The sequence below is a fragment of the Chrysoperla carnea genome, chromosome 1, assembly GCF_905475395.1.
Source record: "Chrysoperla carnea chromosome 1, inChrCarn1.1, whole genome shotgun sequence".
NCBI lineage: Eukaryota > Metazoa > Arthropoda > Insecta > Neuroptera > Chrysopidae > Chrysoperla > Chrysoperla carnea.
Genome location: NC_058337.1, coordinates 110,182,476 through 110,203,498, shown reverse-complemented (window position 1 = coordinate 110,203,498; position 21,023 = coordinate 110,182,476). Strand labels below are relative to the sequence as shown.

Here is a 21,023-nt window from a genome sequence, read left to right as displayed (position 1 = left end):
TTTAATTTGCAAAATTTAAACTTTCTTTTGAACAGAAACTTTTCCTTGTTTTAAGATATCTTCACTGTAAAATGGAATATTGAATTTCACACGTAGTAGAATCATTAAAGAAGTATATATCAATGCATACAATTTTATATTAAATGCTAATGAATAATCTCTGAATAGGTAATTGACGAGAATTCGGAGTGAAATATTTCATACGAATTTATTGAAATTTAAATTATTACTAGATTAAAATTAATTTGATGAAGCCCTTGATGGATTTTATGAATAAAAAAAGTTCATGCTTGACCACTTGTAAAATATGTAAATATTATCTATTTAAGTTGAACAAATTTGATGAGGGCCCTTTTTTATAGAATAAATTATAATTGTATATTACTTAAAAATATTTAAGGTATTTTTTTGTGGTTTTCGTTTTAAGTATCGTCATATTTAAGTACTTACATATTATGTAATTAGTGTTTATATTTTTATAAGAAACTTTAGATGCCTCTATAGAAAGAAATGTTATGGGTATTCACCACTGATTTGCAATATATACTGGATAGTGAATGCCTATAATTTAGCATTGGCCGATGTATTGTCATTAGACGCAAGTGAAGTTAAACATGCAATGTTTGAAAATATGCATGTACATTTGCGCATATAAATAACTTGACATGGCTTTTACTCCCGACGCTTTCTATGATGTAACCCACTATCCAGTATTTTATATAAATCAGAAGTATTAACGAAAACTGCTTTATAATTGATTTGCATCATTTCTTACACATGTAAATCTTGGGCCCTTCGAGCCAAATGTTAACAAGTGAAATTTACAAAATTTAAAAAACCCCCGTCAAATGCGATTTAGTTCTTGTAAACCGATTTTTGAAAACTTAGCTATAATATGTTCTTAATCAAGTCGGTTCGACTGTTGAGAGGCTACGATGCCACTAAGAAACACACAGACGCACAGATAAACACTTTATACCTATAATACTACTTCTTAAATCAATATCAAAGTGATGGCCAAGGACGTCAGATGAGATAAAAAGGATACTTAAAGATCATTTTTTGGGACAAATTTTTGGAAATATTTTAATTGAAATTAAAATATTTGAGTTGACTTTGTTCTTTTGAATTTTTGTTTAGAATTACCTAATTATTTTACTATTTCACTTTTCGAAATGAATTGAGCCAGGTTTATTTGGCCATTCATTTGCATAGCAATTATTTATATGTTAAAATTATATGTCATGCCTTTTCCAAATTGAATTGATTTTGAAGATCATCGCCAATTTTTAGTTTTATTCGGGTATGTAACCCTAAGCACGCACTTGAAACATAGCTAAGAACGCTCTTCGTTAAATTACCTTTCAAATGAAACCAAAAAAATTAAAATCTGTTCATCCGTTTAGGCGCTACGATACCATAGACAGACAAACACACAGACACACACACACACACACACATAGCGGTCAAACACCCCTTTTTATAGTTCGGGGGTTAAAAAATTCATATTATAATATAATAATTGTAAAAAAGTAAAAAAACTGGTTATATAAAATCCTCAGTCAACTTATTTTATGAAATAAACACTCATATTGTCCAATCGATATTTAATAATGGAGATGATTGAAAAAAATCTAATATTTCCGATGAGAAAATAGTTTGTTTATCAATATTATATAATTTTTCATTGTAACAAAAAAGTCATTACTTTATACTTAAAAAAATTACACATAATTTAAAAAAAATAAAGTATCAATATTATTAATTATACAAAAAAGAAAAGAAAATTCATACAATTCAAAAAAAAAAACTTTCTAACATTGTTATAATTATCATAAATTATCAATATTAGTTTTACAAAAAAATAATCATAAGTTTTAACATTTACTTTTAATGAATAGTACAATAGTTTTAATTAATATTATTTATATTAACAGAATGGTTCAAATAAATTTACATCATACCATGCATATATGTAATATGCAAGGTATACTAAATTTAGTCACAAGTTTGTAACGCTTAAAAATATTGATGCTACGCACAAAATTTTTTGGAATAGGTGTTCATAGAATCACCTAATTAGTCCATTTTCGGTTGTCCGTCCGTCCGTCCGTCCGTCCGTCCGTCTGTGAGCACGATAACTCAAGAACGAAAAAAGATATCAAGCTGAAATTTGTACATCGTACTCAGGACGTAAAAAGTGAAGTTGAGTTCGTAAATGAGCAACATAGGTCAATTGGGTCTTGTTTGTTTTCACTTGTTTTTAATAGTATTTTACCTGTATTTCCTATTTCAACTGCTCGAAATTTATTTCTATCCACCATGCTTAACCGAATTTCGAATCAAAAATTGTTTTTGTGATTTTATCAATTTTTTCAAAAGAGTAATACGACTAATGTCTGAGATATCGATTAAATGGAATACGGGTTGTAATTTTCCAGAGCAATTTCAGTTGGTTTCTTAGATACTCGTCGTTCACTCACAAAATGAACTACATTTTTGTTTTTTTAAAGTAAACCAAAGGTAAAGAAGTCGACGAAACAATCAGAATAGTAATTTTTAGGTTACGGAATAGCTATATAAGAATTTTCACCCTTCAAAACTGGCCAATCTTAAATATATTGGCATTTAAAAAATGGAACACATTTTTTAGACACTCAGTATCATAACAATAATTAGCACAAATTAAATTAAAATCACAGTTCCTTATAAAATATATTAAATTATTCTGCTTGTTTCCTAAATAAATAATGCATGTAATTTTTTTTGAATAATAGAAAAAAACTAAATTGTTTCAAGCTACAAGTAAAATGTTTTTTTGTTTGTAAAACTATTGATGCTCATTTAAAAATAATAACGATGAATCTAGGACCAGGCGTAGTTATTGACAGTCATTTCACAACAGTTGGGTTGGTGGGAGTGGCTTTTATCAAAACCCAGTCGTATCAAACAACCCAAAGAAAATTTTGTATAGCTAGGTAAATCACTTTCTAGTAGCCTGAAAAACTTAATAATTGCAAGGTGAAATAATTTATGTATATTTCGATGAATAATTGTCATAAAATGATTTTAAAGTCAGCAATTTTAGCAGCTTTTTGGAAATGATTTTACCGCTTTAGTAAATATAGTACTTCATTCTTACTCAAGGTATTTCTAACGACAGGAGAAAGCACGCGAAAGTGAAAAAATATAGTTCTCAAAATAATAATTGAATTAGGGTACAAAATCTCCCCTCCCCCTTCCCTGTGGGAATTGATGACTTATTTTTTTTTGCGACATTGGTGGCTCTTATAACAGACTGAAAAATTGAAATTTTCAAGATGATAGTCGAGGGACATATTCCTTTGTTAAGCAGAATGCCTGTCTTCTTATTTGAATATTGTCATTAATGAATATTCATAAATTCCGATTGAGAAAAAGTCTCCGCTTATGCAGAGTTATGGTGTCGGGGGAGTGTTAGACCCATTCTTGATGGTAGCCTGTCAAATTTCCAGTCGTTCTGAAATGACTTTTAAATTTTACGCCTGGCCCCTGACCTATGACAACATTAACAACAATTTTTAAATAATAATAAACTCATAATATTGATGTGAAATTTTTGAAATATTTATTATTGATAGTTTATTGTGCAATGAACATTTTTTTTTTCATCACAAATACGAAGAATTATGCTACTAACATGTGAATGTATTTAGATACAAATTTGTAACGATATAATTCACACGATGCAAAATTTCATATCTGAATAGATTTTTCATGATTATCTCATGAATATTTCAATTAAAGTAAACATTGAAAAATTATGTAAAAAAAACATATGTTACAAATAATGATGCAAAATTTTATTTAGGTAATTTTGCATAAAATAAGTTTTATAGTTTATTCTTTTTAAAAATGTATCAATGTTAAAATTAAATTACTGGATCAAAGCAAATGTATTTACTTGTCTGTTTATGTTCTTAAAGTAAGCAGATATTTTTTTAATTAAAGATCATAACGCTTAATTCTAAATGATAAGTATTTGGCCGCTTAAAAATTATATTATGGCCAGAAAGTGTTTTTTTAAATCCAAAAAAATATTTACTGGCTACCATGTTAAGGTCATATTTTCTTTCAACAAGTACTTTTTTTACTGACTAACTTTTTTCTATTTCAAATTATATTTTCCATTCACTCTCCCCTTACTTCTTAATTCATATAACTATAAGTCTTATTAGCTTACCAATTCCGTCAGCAGTATGCATAGGGTAGCGGGTTCAATTCCCGCCGTCGCAACAAATTTAATTTAATTAATATTTGCGATCCGGGCTGATGTAGTGCATGGTATATGTATGAAGGAGATGCACTCAGCCTCTGAAATTAAGGAGCTGATAAATGAAATTATCAGCGGAAAGTCGGTAAAACACATATATGGTATCACAATGGGCTCTATAGTTTAAGTGTGTCCTTAGTTGACAGCCAATATAACCTAGCCTAATCTATTTCTTAGTTTTATTATCTTTTGAAAAAAAAAACGGATTTGAATCAACAAATGATTTCTTATGCCCGCAAGCAATAAACTCTCTTTTTGTTGAAGCATTGTTTTCCTGTTTGAATTTTTCTCTGTTTCCCTAAAATAGCTGAAATATTTTGCGTCGTTCTTTATTTTTCCGGGGGCTATTACATTCGGTTGCGAGCCTTGACATGATTAATTCACCTTTAAAAATAACTTCAAATATTTCCTTCAGCACCTGTAAATATCAAAAGTCTATAATGTTAAAATTTTACATCTAAGGAAATTTTATAGTTTTTGGGATAAGCAAGCAACATTATTCACGACGAAAATTAAAGATTCTTGGTGGTATTAATTGAGGGCGCTCTGCTTTTCTCTTTGATCTGCAGACTAAATCGGCCCAGAGGTCATAGGTGTTTGATTGGGTTGTTTGTTATTTTCGAGAGAAAATTACAGTATAAAGCGCCTGCCTCAGAGAACTCATTTTTGAGCTTTTTTTTTAATTGAATGCTGATTGAATTGTTGGTGTTTGGTTATGTTTGATGAAGAAAGCCACAACAAGATTTTCTGTAGTCAATGTTCCATTGTGGATTATTTCCCAGTATAAATATCTAATATTAAAATATGATAACTTTTAACAGTCGGGAATATTTTTTAATTTTATCCAAATAACGGCATTTTTAAAAATCTATAACAAGACACACTGTAAAAATAGTTCTTACAGAAGGAAAACTGTTCAAACAAAGAAAGCTCATTTATCATAAAAGCATGACGTATAAAATTATGTATGCATTACATTAACTATTATGTAAATGATGTTAGTTAGGTATGTTGGACGACTGAGGACTGACGAGATATATATAAAAGCTTAAAACTTATTTTTAATATGATACTTAAGTTTCAGACATGTAATTTTCTAAGACTATGTTATAGTATGTCATATCAGTCATGTTTGTTTACACATGACTTAAATTTTAATATACGGGGAGTACTAAAAGTATGAAATCAATGAGTAAAATTTATACAATACTTTAGGCAACACACATTTTGCATCTCATATTAAAAATTATATATTTTTAGTATTTATTCCTCCTATTCCTACACGTTTATTTCTCCTGCGTTTCCCCATTTTTATTACTCATCTGTTCTAGCTACATCAAGGAAAGAAGTGAATGATGTCAAAAGATTAATCGGACTTTTACCAAGTTGAGAAGAATTTTTTTGGTTAGTTTAGTCAATAGAATTTTTTTGATACTAAAGATTTTAATATATGTGAAACTTGGTGGATGGGGTAATTTTGATCCAAAAGGTATGAAAATCAGATTATTTTAATGATTGAATGCAGAGTTTCTTAGATATCGCAATATTTGGATCGATTTTAGTCCGTATCTCAATAACTATTAGACCAGTCGTCAAATTCACCCGATTTTTTGTACTTTTTAGGTCAAAATTACCTTGTATACTGAGTTTTATCGAAATTGGAGTAACAAAAAATTTCTCGATTTTTTTGCAATTTTTTTAAGGGGTACCGCTTTGATAAAATCGAGAAAATCGCAAACAAAATTTTGTTTTGGAATTTGATGAAACTCGGTGGATGGGGTAATTTTGATCCAAAAGTATGAAAATCAGGTTAATTTAATGATTGGATGCAAAGTTTCTGGGATATCGCAATATTTGGATCGATTTTAGTCCGTATCTCAATAACTACTAGACCAGTCGTCAAATGCACCCGATTTTTGTACTTTTTTTAGGTCAAAATTACCTTGTTTACTGAGTTTTATCGAAATTGGAGTAACAAAAAATTTCTCGATTTTATTGCAATTTTTTTAAGGGGTACCCCTTTGATAAAATCGAGAAAATCGCAAAAAAAATTTTGTTTTGGAATTTGATGAAACTTGGTGGATGGGGTAATTTTGATCCAAAAAGTATGAAAATCAGGATAATTTAATGATTGGATGCAAAGTTTCTGGGATATCGCAATATTTGGATTGATTTTAGCCCGTATCTCAATAACTATTGGACCAGTCGTCAAATGCACCCGATTTTTGTACTTTTTAGGTCAAAATTACCTTGTATACTGTGTGTAGTTTTATCGAAATTGGAGGAACAAAAAATTTCTCGATTTTTTGCAATTTTTTTAATAAAATCGATTTTTAATAAAATCGAGAAAATCGAAAAAAAAAAAATTTTTGTGTTGGAATTTGATGAAACTCAGTGAATGTGGTAATTTTTATCCTAAAAGTATAAAAATCAGGTTTATTTAATGATTGGACCTATAGAAAGTTAATGTCGGCGAATATCATGGGCAAAACTTCATTTTCAAAAAAATTCCCCACCAAAAAATTAAAATACATAAAATTGTGTATAAATGGACGGATAAGTGAGGGCTAACGTGATAGTCTAAAGGAGAAATTGCCCAGCAAATTGGACGGGTATCTGCTAATAAAGTATAATTTTTACAATTTAAAGAATAAACTAAAGAATATCTGTCTGAAAATTTTACAAACATTATAAAACATATTATGATATAATTTTTGTGATTAAAACATATTACATATTTTTGGAAATTTGATGTTTTTATGGGCGCACATCAATTTTTAGGAATATTATTTGAGTTTGACATTTTATTTATGCCAACGGGTATTTACAAAACCAGAATTCAAATATTAGCTGAAACTGCTATACATTTTTAAAGTGATATATCGCTTAAATAACCAATGTATTCCTATTACATTTTACTAAATTAATATTATTCCGTCCGTTACTCAATCTGAAGATACTGAAACATAAAAACTACCTAATATTTAAAAATAAAACATGTTATTTTGAAATTTAAAAATCAATTAATTTATATTAATTAATTAAACTGCTACTATTTTATAGTGTATTTATAGTAACATAACTAAAATAAAAAAATCCTGCTGTTTAAAAATTATAACTAGAGAAGTGGAAGTATCTAAATTATAAAAATGGATTAAACATACAATCATTTTGAAAAATATATTTAAAATTGCAAATTGCAATTTAAAATACAAATATATATATTCAAAGTAATTTTAAAAAAATACGTCGATAAGTGAATTTTTTCTCCAAGAAAAAATTAGTTATTCAAAAAAAGTTATTCCAAAGTTTTAAGTTTTCACTTCCGTTGACAGTCCCCTGACTGACGATCTATTATTTCTTATCCTCAACTCTCTAATTCTTACGAACCCCTGCAATATTTTCCCTGTATTTGAGAACTATCGGTAGCGCAGTCGGTACAGAGGTGTACTTAAGATACGAAAATAAAAATAGTTTTTCTTGTTGAGTTTTTGTTGGCGATAGGATATTATCATTATTATTATGTTATGCAATTATTATTATACCCTAACCAATTTTATTGTGCAACAATAACCGGACATTCATAATTGTTATGCAGATGTACCCTAGCATAACAAAATTTTTCATCTCTGACAATATTCAAATATATTAATTAATGTCCAACGACCATCTTTTATTTATAATGATTCGAAGAATAGCATTATAGAATAATAAAGTGTATAAATAAGTCATGTGTCTCCATGTCTTCTAACTTCTATTATTCTAAAAATCACTTTCATTAATCAACTTTTACCTTTATAATAAATAATATTATATTATTGTTCAAGTTATAATATAAATGTTACGTTGTGCGTGACTTATATGATGTATGTATGATAGATGATAATAATAAATGTACTTATATTATATCTACATACATATATGACTTAAAATAAGTAATAATATTTAACGTCACAACTATAAGTAATATAATAATGTTACTTAGGTGTATTTACTTCATTCACATTCATTAACCAATAATAATTAATTTATTATTTTTTTTAATAACACAATAATGTATTAATATGTACTCATTATACTTATTAGTAATTTAGATACGATAATTATTATGAAAAGAAAGGACAGTCAAACACAAAAATATGTGGTAAATTAACTCTACATATCTATTTACTTCTGATTCAAATATTATTTTATTTGATTGATTTATGTTTCAACTATATATTTAAGGCATTTTTATACCATGCATATATGTAATATGCAAGGTATACTAAGTTTAGTCCTAAGTTTGTAACACATTAAAATATTGATGCTACGAACAAAATTTTGGTATAGGTGTTCATAAAATCACCTAATTAGTCCATTTCAAAAAGAGTACTCGAAAAATTTGTCAGGGATTTTAAATTTTGTAAATTTCACTTGTATTCTACTAAAAACTGGAAATTAATTTTTCTTTTTGGTCACTTCTACATGAAAATTTTTATGAGCTTGCGGCGCTGCGAATCATTGTTGACATTTTAAATTGAGCGCGTCCTGCTTCGACAAATAGTCATGTACAAGTGATTCATAAGAAAAATTAGATATTTCCAATTTTTTTGGTAAAATAAAAATTTGTCCTTGATTGAAATTTGAATTTTATTTAAATTTTTTTCATTTAGTTTGAATAAATAAAATTGTTTTTAAAACTATAGCTAAATAAAAACTTGAAGAGTCTTAATCTCGGGCCGAAGAATCGAGTCTGACGAGCAAATTTTGTCAAGACATACAATACGTCTCAAATTTTAGCAAGGTATTTTGTATTGCAGTGTAATTTTTTTTCTAACATAATACTTTAGGTACATTACAGTAATACTCGCTCGTATCTATTATTAATATTATTATTATTAAATAGTGTAATAGTTTCGCTTTCTTTCACCGAGTCAAATAATAAAATTAATAGATAATAAAAAATAAATAAACATAGACTGAGAAAGGTATACATTGAGAGATGGGAAAAGAAATAAGCTTAGGGTAAAATTTTCCAGCCTTCACCATGAACTGTACCTACTTTAAAATATTTTTAAATTACTTCTTTAATGAAAAGGCAGAGTTTCATTGCTCCTTAACCATTTCAAATACCACAAAAACAGGTTTTCTGGCGTGAAGATGCTACTTGAAGGTGCAACATAATTATCTCAGAAATAGGTAATATGGATTTGGGAACAATGAGTAGTATGCTTGAAGAAATGTACAATTACAAAAGCAACGTCTGTAATCCGATCCCATGTAAAAAGGTAAAAAAATGATCTCGATGACTAATAAAAAATTATTGTAAACAGAATTTAATTAAAAAGAATTTTAATTAATAATAATACAAAAATATAAAATGAATAATAAACATACATTATTTATATTTTATTATTTATTAAATGTTATGCTTTAGTTTTATATAAGTTTTTGTTATAACCAGGTACTACAAAAAAATCAATTACATTGGTACATTATTATTGATAGCCTAAAGTGTTTTAATACATTCCATTAATTGACAACGGGAAATACGGTTTGCTTTATAAAGAAAAATGAAACTTGAATCAATGTTATTATGTAATAAAAAAATAAATTTAAAAAGAAATTCCGGTAGGTGTTGCGTTGTGTTCTTATTGTAATAAAAAAATTTTTAAATGGTGACAATTAATTATTCAATTAAAAATTAGTCCACTTTTCTTTAGGATTCCGTTTACTTTACAGAATGTGGCCACATTTTAATTCATTTTTAATATTTATATATTTATTTAAACGTTTTTCGATAAAAATAAAAATGATACCTAAAATTTAAAATTTTATTTATCAATTCATCTCTGCACGATTTATGAGAAATTAACTTTCAAAGTTAGTGTTTTTACCAAAAAAGAGATTTAAGCAGATTTAAATTTTTTGTATGATTTTCATTTCACTTCTTTTCAAAAAAAGCACGTTTTTAACATTCGAAGTGTTATAACGATATATGTGAATCAGGTGTGATGTTATAGTAATAACAATTAGAATATACAGATTAAAATGATTTATTTTGGCATGATTATAAAGTTGAAAGCTTGAGGAATATTGAATATTCTCCATATATACCACCGGGTAAAAAGCTGTTTTAAATAATTAATTTCTCATAAATCGTACAGTTAATTGACTTGAAATTTATTTAGATAACGTAGAGCATTAAAAATGGAATACTATTTCATTTAAATAGCCTCATCTGGATAAGCAGTAGTTGTCTGGGATGTTTAGCAAAAACCTTGATGAGTAATTGAATAAAAATCAACAAAAATATTCATAACGTAAACATAACGAAGCCGTTATGTTTACCGAACCTTATCTGTTTGAATATTTACGTTTGAAACAATTTATTGCTAACCGGTTTTGTTATAAATGAAATTTAACAAAAGGTTTCTGGGGGCATATACATAAAATAAGACCTGTTTGAATATGTTTCCTAAAGTCAAATGTATGCCTTATGGGTATAATCATGCAATTTGATTATGGGATAATAAAATAATATGGAGACTTCAATGCGCGGATAACACTTTGATCAAATTATGACTCGCACTTGAACAATTTTTTTTATTTTTTCAGGAATGTCTCAAGCACTTTTCGATAAACATAAGAAATTGTCTACTGTACAACTTTGGAATATCAGAAGTGAAGGCTTATTTCGAAATAATGCTCATAAATAAATGTTATATTTTAAGAAAATTCAAATAATAAATTTTATTTTGCACCCAAATTTTTCCAATAAATAGTAAGAATATATTTTAATGCATCTCAAAGATTCCATACCAAAGTGTTTTTTATATTTCATAATATCAAGTAGCTAAAAATAAATATGTACTATAAAACTTCTTACTAATTTCTTACACACAATACAAATGACCAATTGATTTTTGACCTCAATTTCATAAGCGAACAAAAAAAAAATGATTGCTGATAAATAATTATAAATGAATCATGTTTTACATTATTGGCTGTTGTTTGTTCAATGCATGCATGTTTGTTTTGTTTCAATTTGTGCTTTTATTAATAATATTTATTATTTTGTAAGTTGCATCATAAATTAATGTGACTTGATTTTCGATGATTTTAATTTTTTTTTTTTTAAATTCATATGTCTAATTATTTTACTAAAGTTATCAATCCATTTTAATAGACCAAAAAAATGCTAGAATAATATATTAAATATCTCTGAATTTTATTTATATTTTGATAGTTTTCGACCAACTCGATTCTATGTTCTCTGCAGTATTTATTAGTTTTAAGAAATATTCTAGACAAAAATATGAAGAACTTTGACCTTTTATTTTTCTTGAGCTCTTTTAATGTGCTCTTTATAGACTGTGGTCCCATAATCAATCGAAATTTATATCATGCTAATTGTCTACCACTTGGAGCTGTAATAAAGGTGAGTTTGGTATTAGAATAATGAGTTTTAAACCATAAGACGAAAATTTATCTTTTGGAAATCGACTTTTTAGAAGCTAAAAAAAGTGGAGAGCTTTACTAAAGGAAAAATGAAATAAAAAGCCTCGAAACAAAAATAATTTAATTTCACCAAAAATTCCAAAAGTGAAATTTGCAAAATTTAAAAAACCGTCGAAAAATTTGTGGGGTTTCGAACCCTAAACTCGCACTTAAAACATATCTAAGAGCACTTTCCATAAAATTACCTTTTTCCTTAGAGTCTTCTCCAAATTGAACCGATTTTTAAGTTCCAGGTACGAAAACCTGAACTCTATCTTGAAACGTAGCAAAAAACATTCTCCATTAAATTTCTTTTCTAATGAAGAAAAGAAAATCAAAATCGGTCCATCCGTTTAGGCACTACGATGTCACAGACAGGCAGACAGACACACACACACACAAACACATAGCGGTCAAACTTTCAACACCCCTTTTTTGGTTTGGGGGTTAAAAATTGTGAATTTAAGTAAACTAATTAATATTTTGTAAGTCAATGATTTTATGTTAAATCACACATAAGTAAATACTTAAGTTCATGTTAATGCTACGTGAATAAATTTTTGTTACAATACTTTTTGATGTATTGTGTCATATCATTACAACAATAAATACATGCAGAGAAATTAATTGTCTTTGTTCAATTTTACTTACAATTGTAGGTTCAGTATGTTAGATAGATAATTTAATTTTTATCAAAAAATACAAAAATATCATCGTTTTGACATGACAATTTGCACAAACATTTATCATAAATTATTGTCATAAAATATCTAATTAGAATCAGCAATAAATATTGGCTAATAATTGAGGTATAAAATTATAGGACATTTTAAAGAAAACTTGTTTACAGCAAATACAAATTTTTGTGGGTGTGGGTTTTGGGTAATCTAGCACCACTGCGAAAGGGCGAAAATGAGAGAGCTATATGCTGCGGGCTCAGAAAAAGTATAACTGCCCCACTAACTTAAAATTGATGAACATGTACGTTTGTTCATCAATTTCCGTTCCATGCCCAATGAGGCGACTTATCAATAGCCAGGCATGAAATTTAAAATTTTTAAAATGTCGGGCTACGGACAACTCGCTTCGTCAAACGGACAACTCGACAGTGTTCGAGGGACGATTATTTTCTTCTTAGAGTATAAAAAAGGCAGATATTAATATAAGCTGGCGGAGTCGTTTTGAGTCGGCGAGTTTTTTTTTAATTCTTCCTGTTCGATATCGCGTGAACAAAAAATGATATCGACTTCCTTGATTTGTCGATTGAATCGTATTAACGGCAATATGATCCGAAAATAATTTCATAACATTCTATCTATTTCAAGTCAGTCGAGTTTTTTTCTATTTATTATGCTGTTCCGCGGCTTGTTTAAAAGTAATTGCATTAAATCTATTTTGTCATGACAAATGTGAGAATTTACGAAAACAAACAATTCAGGGTCCTACTGTAATAATGGTTGGTACACCTTGATATCTTATCTATATTCCAATTTTTAATTTAGTGACTGCAAATTTGGAAACGTTTTCAGGCCGGAGATGACAGAGCATAATTAAAAGCATATTTATAAAGAACAATTAAAAAAATAATATTTCATGTGTCAAGAATATAATATGTACAATTGATGGGAACAAACAGTTTAAGAGAAAGCCTAATTAATTTAAATTAAATGTTTAATGTGAAAAGTTCCCAATTAAAAAAATTTCTTTAAGAAACATGCGTTCTATTATCTTTTTGAATAGTATAAACTAGCTGTACACCGCGGCTTTACTATACGTGAACTTTGAATGACTACTTCAACTTTGAATGACTATCTTAAACGATATATTACTTAGCACGAGCACAGGTAGGGTTAGGGCTTGTCCTAGTCAAGTAGTAGTTAATAATATTGATCATCGTTACTTTTTTTACCCTGTATATATATAATAAGTTTAGTCCCATGTTTTTATATCATGTGTATATGTAATATATATCAAGGTATACTAAGTTTAGTCCTAAGTCCGTCTGTCCGCCTGTGAACACGGTAACTCAAAAAAGAAAAGAGATATCAAGCTGAAATACAGCGTGTTCAATAACATAAAAAGGGAGGCTAATTTCGTAAATGAACAACATAGGTCAATTGGGTCTTGAGTCCGTAAGACGCTTTTTGTAAACGTCCCTGTTTACCCGTGAGGGAGCAAATTAGAACAAAATTTTAGTGTCCATTTCTCAAAAACTATAAAATATAAGGAGTTAAAAATTTACTAACGACATTAAGTTGACTCGCTGTATATTTTCAAGTAAATATTCACAAACAGTTAGAAAGAATAGTCAAATAAGTTTTTTTAATTTATATTCCAAATTAAACATTAATGATACATTTCAATTATTCAATTCAAAAATTAATTTTTTATTTATTTATCGCCATGTTAACTTACAATTAGTTAATTTATTCTTGAATTGTAGAGATAAGTCTTCTTTATTTATAAAATTTTTATTGTAATTAAATTTAGAAATGTATAAATTTACTGGGTAATTATTATATTAAGGTATTCATTTAAATTTACGCTAATTTTAATCAAAACAATAGACGCATATTTCATGTTTTTATTTAAATATAAGACCGTGAAAGTTCATTAGGTACAAATATTTTTAAATAGCATTTTTGATGGCTATTGTATTTCATTGCGTAAAAATTATTTGGGAAAAAAATCAGCTGTACTAATTTATGGTTTGATACTGTAGGTGAATACTATGTAAATCTATAAAATGTAAAAGAATTCATGACCATCTTTTCTGATATACTCAATGAATTATGAATCTTTTACGCTTAAAAAAATTGAAAACTGTGCATATATTTTAGCTGTGGAAGGGAGATAAGTGAGATCAAAAGAGGTACAGACTATAAAACGATGGTTTTTACTTTTAAGCCCAGTGAATCAGGCGGGTATCTATTACTACCCTAATGTATAAATTTGTATATTAAAAATAAATCAATCATAGCATGCTAGTGAAATTTGCGTGTAATTATATCTACTTACATTAATTGAATCAGTTATTGGTGCTGTTAAATAACTTTTTTTTCTGATTAATTAATTTTAATTTTGTTTATTTTACATAATTTTTATATTTAAGTACCCACTTAAGCTTGTTTTTATACCATGCATATATGAAATATACATAGTATATGAAGTTTAGTCCCAAGTTTGTAACGCTTAAAAATAATGATGCTAGGAAAAAAATTTTGGTATAGGTGTTCATAAAATCACCTAATTAGTCCATTTCCGGCTGTCCGTCCGTCCGTCCGGCTGTCCGGCTGTCTGTGGTCACGATAACTCAAAAACGAAAAAAGATATCGAGCTGAAATTTTTACAGCGTACTCAGGACGTAAAAAGTGAGGTCAAGTTCGTAAATGAGCATCATAGGTCAATTGGGTCTTGGGTCCGTAGGACCCATCTTGTAAACCGTTAGAGATAGAACAAAAGTTTGTAATGTAAAAAATGTTCCTTATAAAAAAATAAAAAACTTTTGTTTGAAACATTTTTTTGTAAACATCACTGTTTACCCACGAGGGCGTTAATTAAGTGCAAATTTTATAGTATGCATTAATATAATTTGTATATATGTGTGTGTGTGTGTGTTTATTTAAAAGTGAATATCTTTTGTTATTTACGTGACGTCAAAAAAACAAACGACTGCGCATCAACACTGTATATACATTTTTGTATGTGTTGGGTGATAAAGAAATCAACACTGACTATGCATGGTATTTCAACAATTAACTAAGTCAATTGTTTCTTTTCACTTGTTATTTTTATTTTTATTTTTTTTATTTACTTACTTAAAATTACTTTTTTATTTTTTATATACCTACCTACTTTTATGGTATTTAAAATATTAATTATTAAAAAATCTCAATTTAAGGTGTTCTTATGTTATGTTTGAGTGATATTTACCTTTCAAAACGTTTACCTTTTTTTACAATAAATTTTTTTTAAAATATGATCTAGCAGAATTGTTACAAATTATTGTAGTTAAATAGTAACTAAAAAGTGCTTTATCGGTAGTGATCAAATTTATAAAAAGTTATTCTTAACCCAAAATAGTATCTCAAATCATTTCGGAAACATATCAAATAAATGCAATTTTTGTTTTTGGTCCAAATCAGTTGAGACAATGGATTGATCGAAGGCAATGAAAAATAATCTTTTTATTTTCTATATTTTGACGTAATTGATTTTTAAATCAAAATTCACTAAGGAAATCGATGACTTAACGACCAATTAAAATTGGAAGATTTCTTATAATTTTTTTAAATTAATCGTTTATTAAAATTTATTAAAATTGATGGATTGCTAATTATTAAATCGATTACGACAAAAAATTTAAATTTATTTGCAATATTATCTGCTATATAATTAAAGTATACTTATTACTGGTATGGATTAATTAGGAGAAGTTTTTTGCCAAAATGAATAATCATATAATTATAGAAAATATATATACTGATTGACAAAAAAATTCAAACAACTTTAAAATAAAAACTTCAAAAATTTAAAAATCTTTAATCTATTATTACCTGCTTTTTGGATAATTTGAATTTTGCAAATCTTATGCCGAGTCACCTGCGCTGTTATTTTACAAAAATTTTTTCTTTATTTGTATTTTAGTGACCTTTTGTGACCTATGGATTTTAAACGCAAGCTGCAGCAGAAAAATAATCAATGACCTTTTTTAGAAAAATATAAGAAAGTCGCATCTCGCTGGAATGAAGCGAGTTTCTATTTTATCTTAAACGAAAAGTAATGCATCTTAGACCCTAATATAGTAACAGATAACGGTGCCTCATTTTCTCGATTTTACATTATAGCGGGCATAAAAGTATTTAAGTATTAACTAAATTTAAGAGAAATTCATTTTTCAGAACCTTAAGCTTTTTTGCCCATTCTCGGACATAAAATCAATATTTTTGCTTTTTTTTCATGTTACTTTCATGGAATAAATTTCTAAAATGCGGAAAAAAGTAGCCTTGAGAAAATGTTACAAAATGAATTCCCTATCCCAACACATGTATACCTCATACAACCTTTCTGTCTATAGTTTTCCGAAGCTAGATTAAATCATTTAATTCAAGAAATAAACCAGAAGCGATAAAACATGTCCGTTACTTTTGGGTATATTATACACGCGAAATCGCCATGAAAATCCTGACATTTCTCCATGCTATGGTCTAATATCGAATGTACCTATACATAATTTCCAGTTTCGTTTTTAATTTGAGTGAAATTTTTTATACATTGATTGATAATATTTCTAGGAAAAATTCAGCTTAAAACATAACTCGTAGCATTTTTGAATACATTGCTACTTTATTAAGTTTATAATATCTCTCCAATAAAATGTTATCTCATTTTCTCTGTCAGTAAGTTATTTACTAATTTCTATTGACTATTACAAATGATATGTTTGGTAAATTAAATTAATAATGTAATTGAGCATTTTGTTTCATAAGTCAATAAATTTTAATAATCATATTAATCAAATTGTCAATATCCATTCAGTTTTACTAATTCTAATATCTAATAATTCCCATAAATGACTTCATCATGGTATCGTAGGTATACTCTGGCTAAGAAAAACAAAGAGTGGGTTGAATGTATTGTAATTATTTTGAACTGATTTTGCTTTACTCTTTCATTATTTTAACATCTTATTTACTCCACCTACAGTTTTTTGTCGATTGGATAAAGTGTGTACTTATTATGAATTTGTTTTTGTTTACTAGAATTAAAATGTCATAAAATTGCCAAAAAATAGACTCTGAACGACGGCTGGACTCAAAATAAAACAAGTGAAAATAAACAATTGACTGAGTTAACTGTTGAAATACCATGTATAGACAGCGTTGATTACATTGTCACATTACACATACATAATTGATATTCCCATTTAATACAAACTATACAATTTGCGCCTAATTTGCGCCTAGTTTGGGTAAACAGTGATGTTTACAAAAAAGTGTTTCAAACAAAAGTTCTTTTTATAAGAAACATTTTTTACACTTAAATTTTTGTTCTATCTCTAACGGTTTACAAGATGTATCCTAAGGACCCAAGATCCAATTGTCCTATGATGCTCATTTTCGAACTCAACCTCACTTTTTACGCCCTAAGCATGCTATAAAAATTTCAGCTTGATATCTTTTTTCGTTTTGGAGCTATAGTGTGCACGGACCGACGGACAGGCAAACAAACGGAAATGGACTAATTAGGTGATTTTATGAACACATGTTCGAATGAAGAGTTTCGAAGGTGTCGGCCCATGAAATTGTTCCTGGGTATCATCACCCTTCGTATACGATTTTAGTCGGTACCAGAGAATAATTTGTCCAATCGTTTAATAGATGTGCTTGTCGCATTTTTATAGTCCAAATTACTTGAGGAAATTATTGTTATCCAAATCGGCGACAAATTTATTGCAATTTCCTTCAGGAATACCTGTACCTATGTTTGAAAAAAACATAAGCCTCTTTTTCTCAGAACACAAAATATTGGGAGCGTTTAGCAGAAAAAAGCGCTAGGAAGCGCTTGTAAGCAAAATGGCGATTGTTAAGCGGTAAGCGCTGTCAAATAGTAAATAGCTATATTCCTCTAGGACGCTAAGTTAGCTTTAACCGGGGAACCTAACCTAATTTAAATATATGTTTGTAAATTATTCATATTAAAAAATTACCAATAATAATAATATATTGTGTCAGCGCAACTAAAGTTAGCAAACATGTCCTGGCCGAAAACTGTACAGTTTGTTTTTCAGCGCTAGTAAGCACTCTCAAGCGCTTTTTTCTGCCAAACGCACCCATTGATTGATTTGACAATTAATCGATTAATTTCTATAGTATCGCACGAAATTCCTTTATTATTATGGAGAGGAGATTATTAGCGGGCCTGACAGATACGCGATTTTTCTTAAAATGAATTGTATTTTTGTAATGTTTTGAGTCTTCTTTCACAAGAAACACTTCCCAGAGCGAATACGAAAGTGATAATGTACTATCGAGACGGCTAAAAAATGGAAGGATCTGCTTATATCATTTGAAGGAAATTGTCTACTTACCTTATTTCATTTAGTAAAAGTCAGAAACATTTGGAACCAAAAATGAAAAAACTGATATCGTTTTGTAGAGCACTGAATGCTTTATTAGGGCCACTTTAGAAGCAACCAAAATACTGTGTACATACTGTTTGACAAAAAAGATTAAGAAATTAATAATATTTTTGTTTTAATTAGAACTATAAATAATTATAAAAGTTTACAATAATTAAAGAGCTTTTTTGGATTAATTCATGTGGTGGTTTTTTTTCATTAAATTTGTTACATAATAACATTCGTGTTGTTTGTTTTTTTTATTTAAATTTATTTTATACGATTATCGCAGGACATCTATAAAACACTTATAACTTAACTAATTTTATATTATTTAATTACAGTTTCTTTATATTACAATAAGCTATGTTGTTGTTTTTTAATCTTCTTATAAAACAAATGAGATTAATACATAATTTCAACGTTTTTAAATACTCGTTTACAAAAACAGATTAGAATATTATCATTTATTTTGACAGATTTTACTTTTGAAGGTTATGTTTTCAATTCATAATATGACATATAGTCATTTACTTTTGTGGTTATGTTTTACAATTATAACCTGTATTCATAAACAATTAAATTTTTTAAACAGATTTAAGAAAATTATTCCAAGTAGCATTGCAAATACTCGAGCTTTTGCATTACAATATTTATGATAAATCGCGTCTAGCAACTTCTTTCATTACAGTCGGAGGATTTCTCTTTCAGTAGATCCGGAAATTTTTTATAGCCACAAATATTTTTATAGCTTCAAATTCATGAATATTTGTTAAGAACGATCAAATACGAAGATAATTGAATAATTTATGCAAAAAAGTTTTATCCGAAACTTAATTGAGCAGAGTATCAGTCCATCGACATGCTGAAAATTTTGTAAACAATCGGAATAGACTTTAACTGCTCTTTCGAAAATGATTGATATTTTTGTTATTCAATTATGTTTTTATTTGAATGTTGCCTTTAAAAATATTCATTAATTTTAAGGTTGTGGCAAAATTAAAAATATTTCGTGTTCCTGGAAGAGAAATTACCTGCGACGGGGGCTTTTATAGAAGAAAAAGTTGTCGAGCGCAACCTTGATTTTCGCTTCCCAAATTTCTGTCCTTGTTTTAATGAATTTCCATAATGTACCATGGCCCTTTATCTATACTACAAATATGACTTGAAAACACTAGAGTGCCCGAATAATATTTAAAATCTTTCGATTTGAAGATCGACTAAAATAAGTGCACTAATCGATTAAGCATTTATTGGCAGTTTTTTTTGTTATCGTCATTTTAATTTAGGACCAATTTTGTGAGTACTTACAATGTAAATAGAAATATACTCTTAAATTTTGAAAGAAATAAAATAAGATTGGGAATTTTTTTATTTATTTTGCTTTTTGAATTAAAAATTCAAACTTTTAATAACAATTAATTACTCAATTTTCTTTTATGATTTCGGCAGTGCGTTATTTTTGTTTTTCAATGAGTTTAGAATAATATAAAGATTTTTTTAATAGATTTTTTAAAATTAATTATTTATGTATAAACTACATTTATATAAGAAAGCTCTGTAACGGTTTTAAATTACTTTTTTCAGCATTGTTTTTTTTACGCCTAACATTATTTTTTATTGATATAATTTTGTCTTCCATTTGTTGTATTTTTCCTAAACGTGATAAATATGATTTATTTTTGATGATAGATTTTATTATCAATAAATTGATAGAATATTTAATTGGTCCGGAGTTTTTAAAAAACAAACGGCATTTTAAGTTTTTTAAGATTTGAAACTTCACTAACAACATGTTATGTTTTGAAGCATGGATAAATTACAGCTACAAATAAATTAGTAATTTTAGCGAAAAAGGCGCAAATTTGGATTGAGATCTATCAATTTAAAGATACAATGATATATTTTGTTTAAGATGAATTAAATTTCTAAACTATTTTTTTTATTACAATATTTTTTTTTATTCAGTGTTAATAAATTTTTTCTTAAATATAACTATTTGTTAAACAATCACACTTTCTTAAATTTAACAGATTCCTTTTGTTCAGATCAATATTTTTTTTTAATTTATCCTACCTAATAATTTTTTTTCAAAATTTCTTACATTCC

The 21,023-nt window shown here is 27.7% G+C and overlaps 1 protein-coding gene across 1 annotated transcript in view; it reads right to left on the bottom strand.

Moving 5' to 3' along the window:
* The window catches only part of LOC123293448 (chromatin modification-related protein eaf-1-like), a 69,541-nt gene extending 51,352 nt beyond the window's left edge, over window positions 1–18,189 (bottom strand). The window contains exon 1 of the mRNA XM_044874279.1: window positions 18,130–18,189. Within this exon, the coding sequence (XP_044730214.1) occupies window positions 18,130–18,189 (60 nt within the window). The remainder of the gene's footprint in view (window positions 1–18,129) is intronic.
* Between the last annotated feature and the right edge of the window lie 2,834 nt (window positions 18,190–21,023).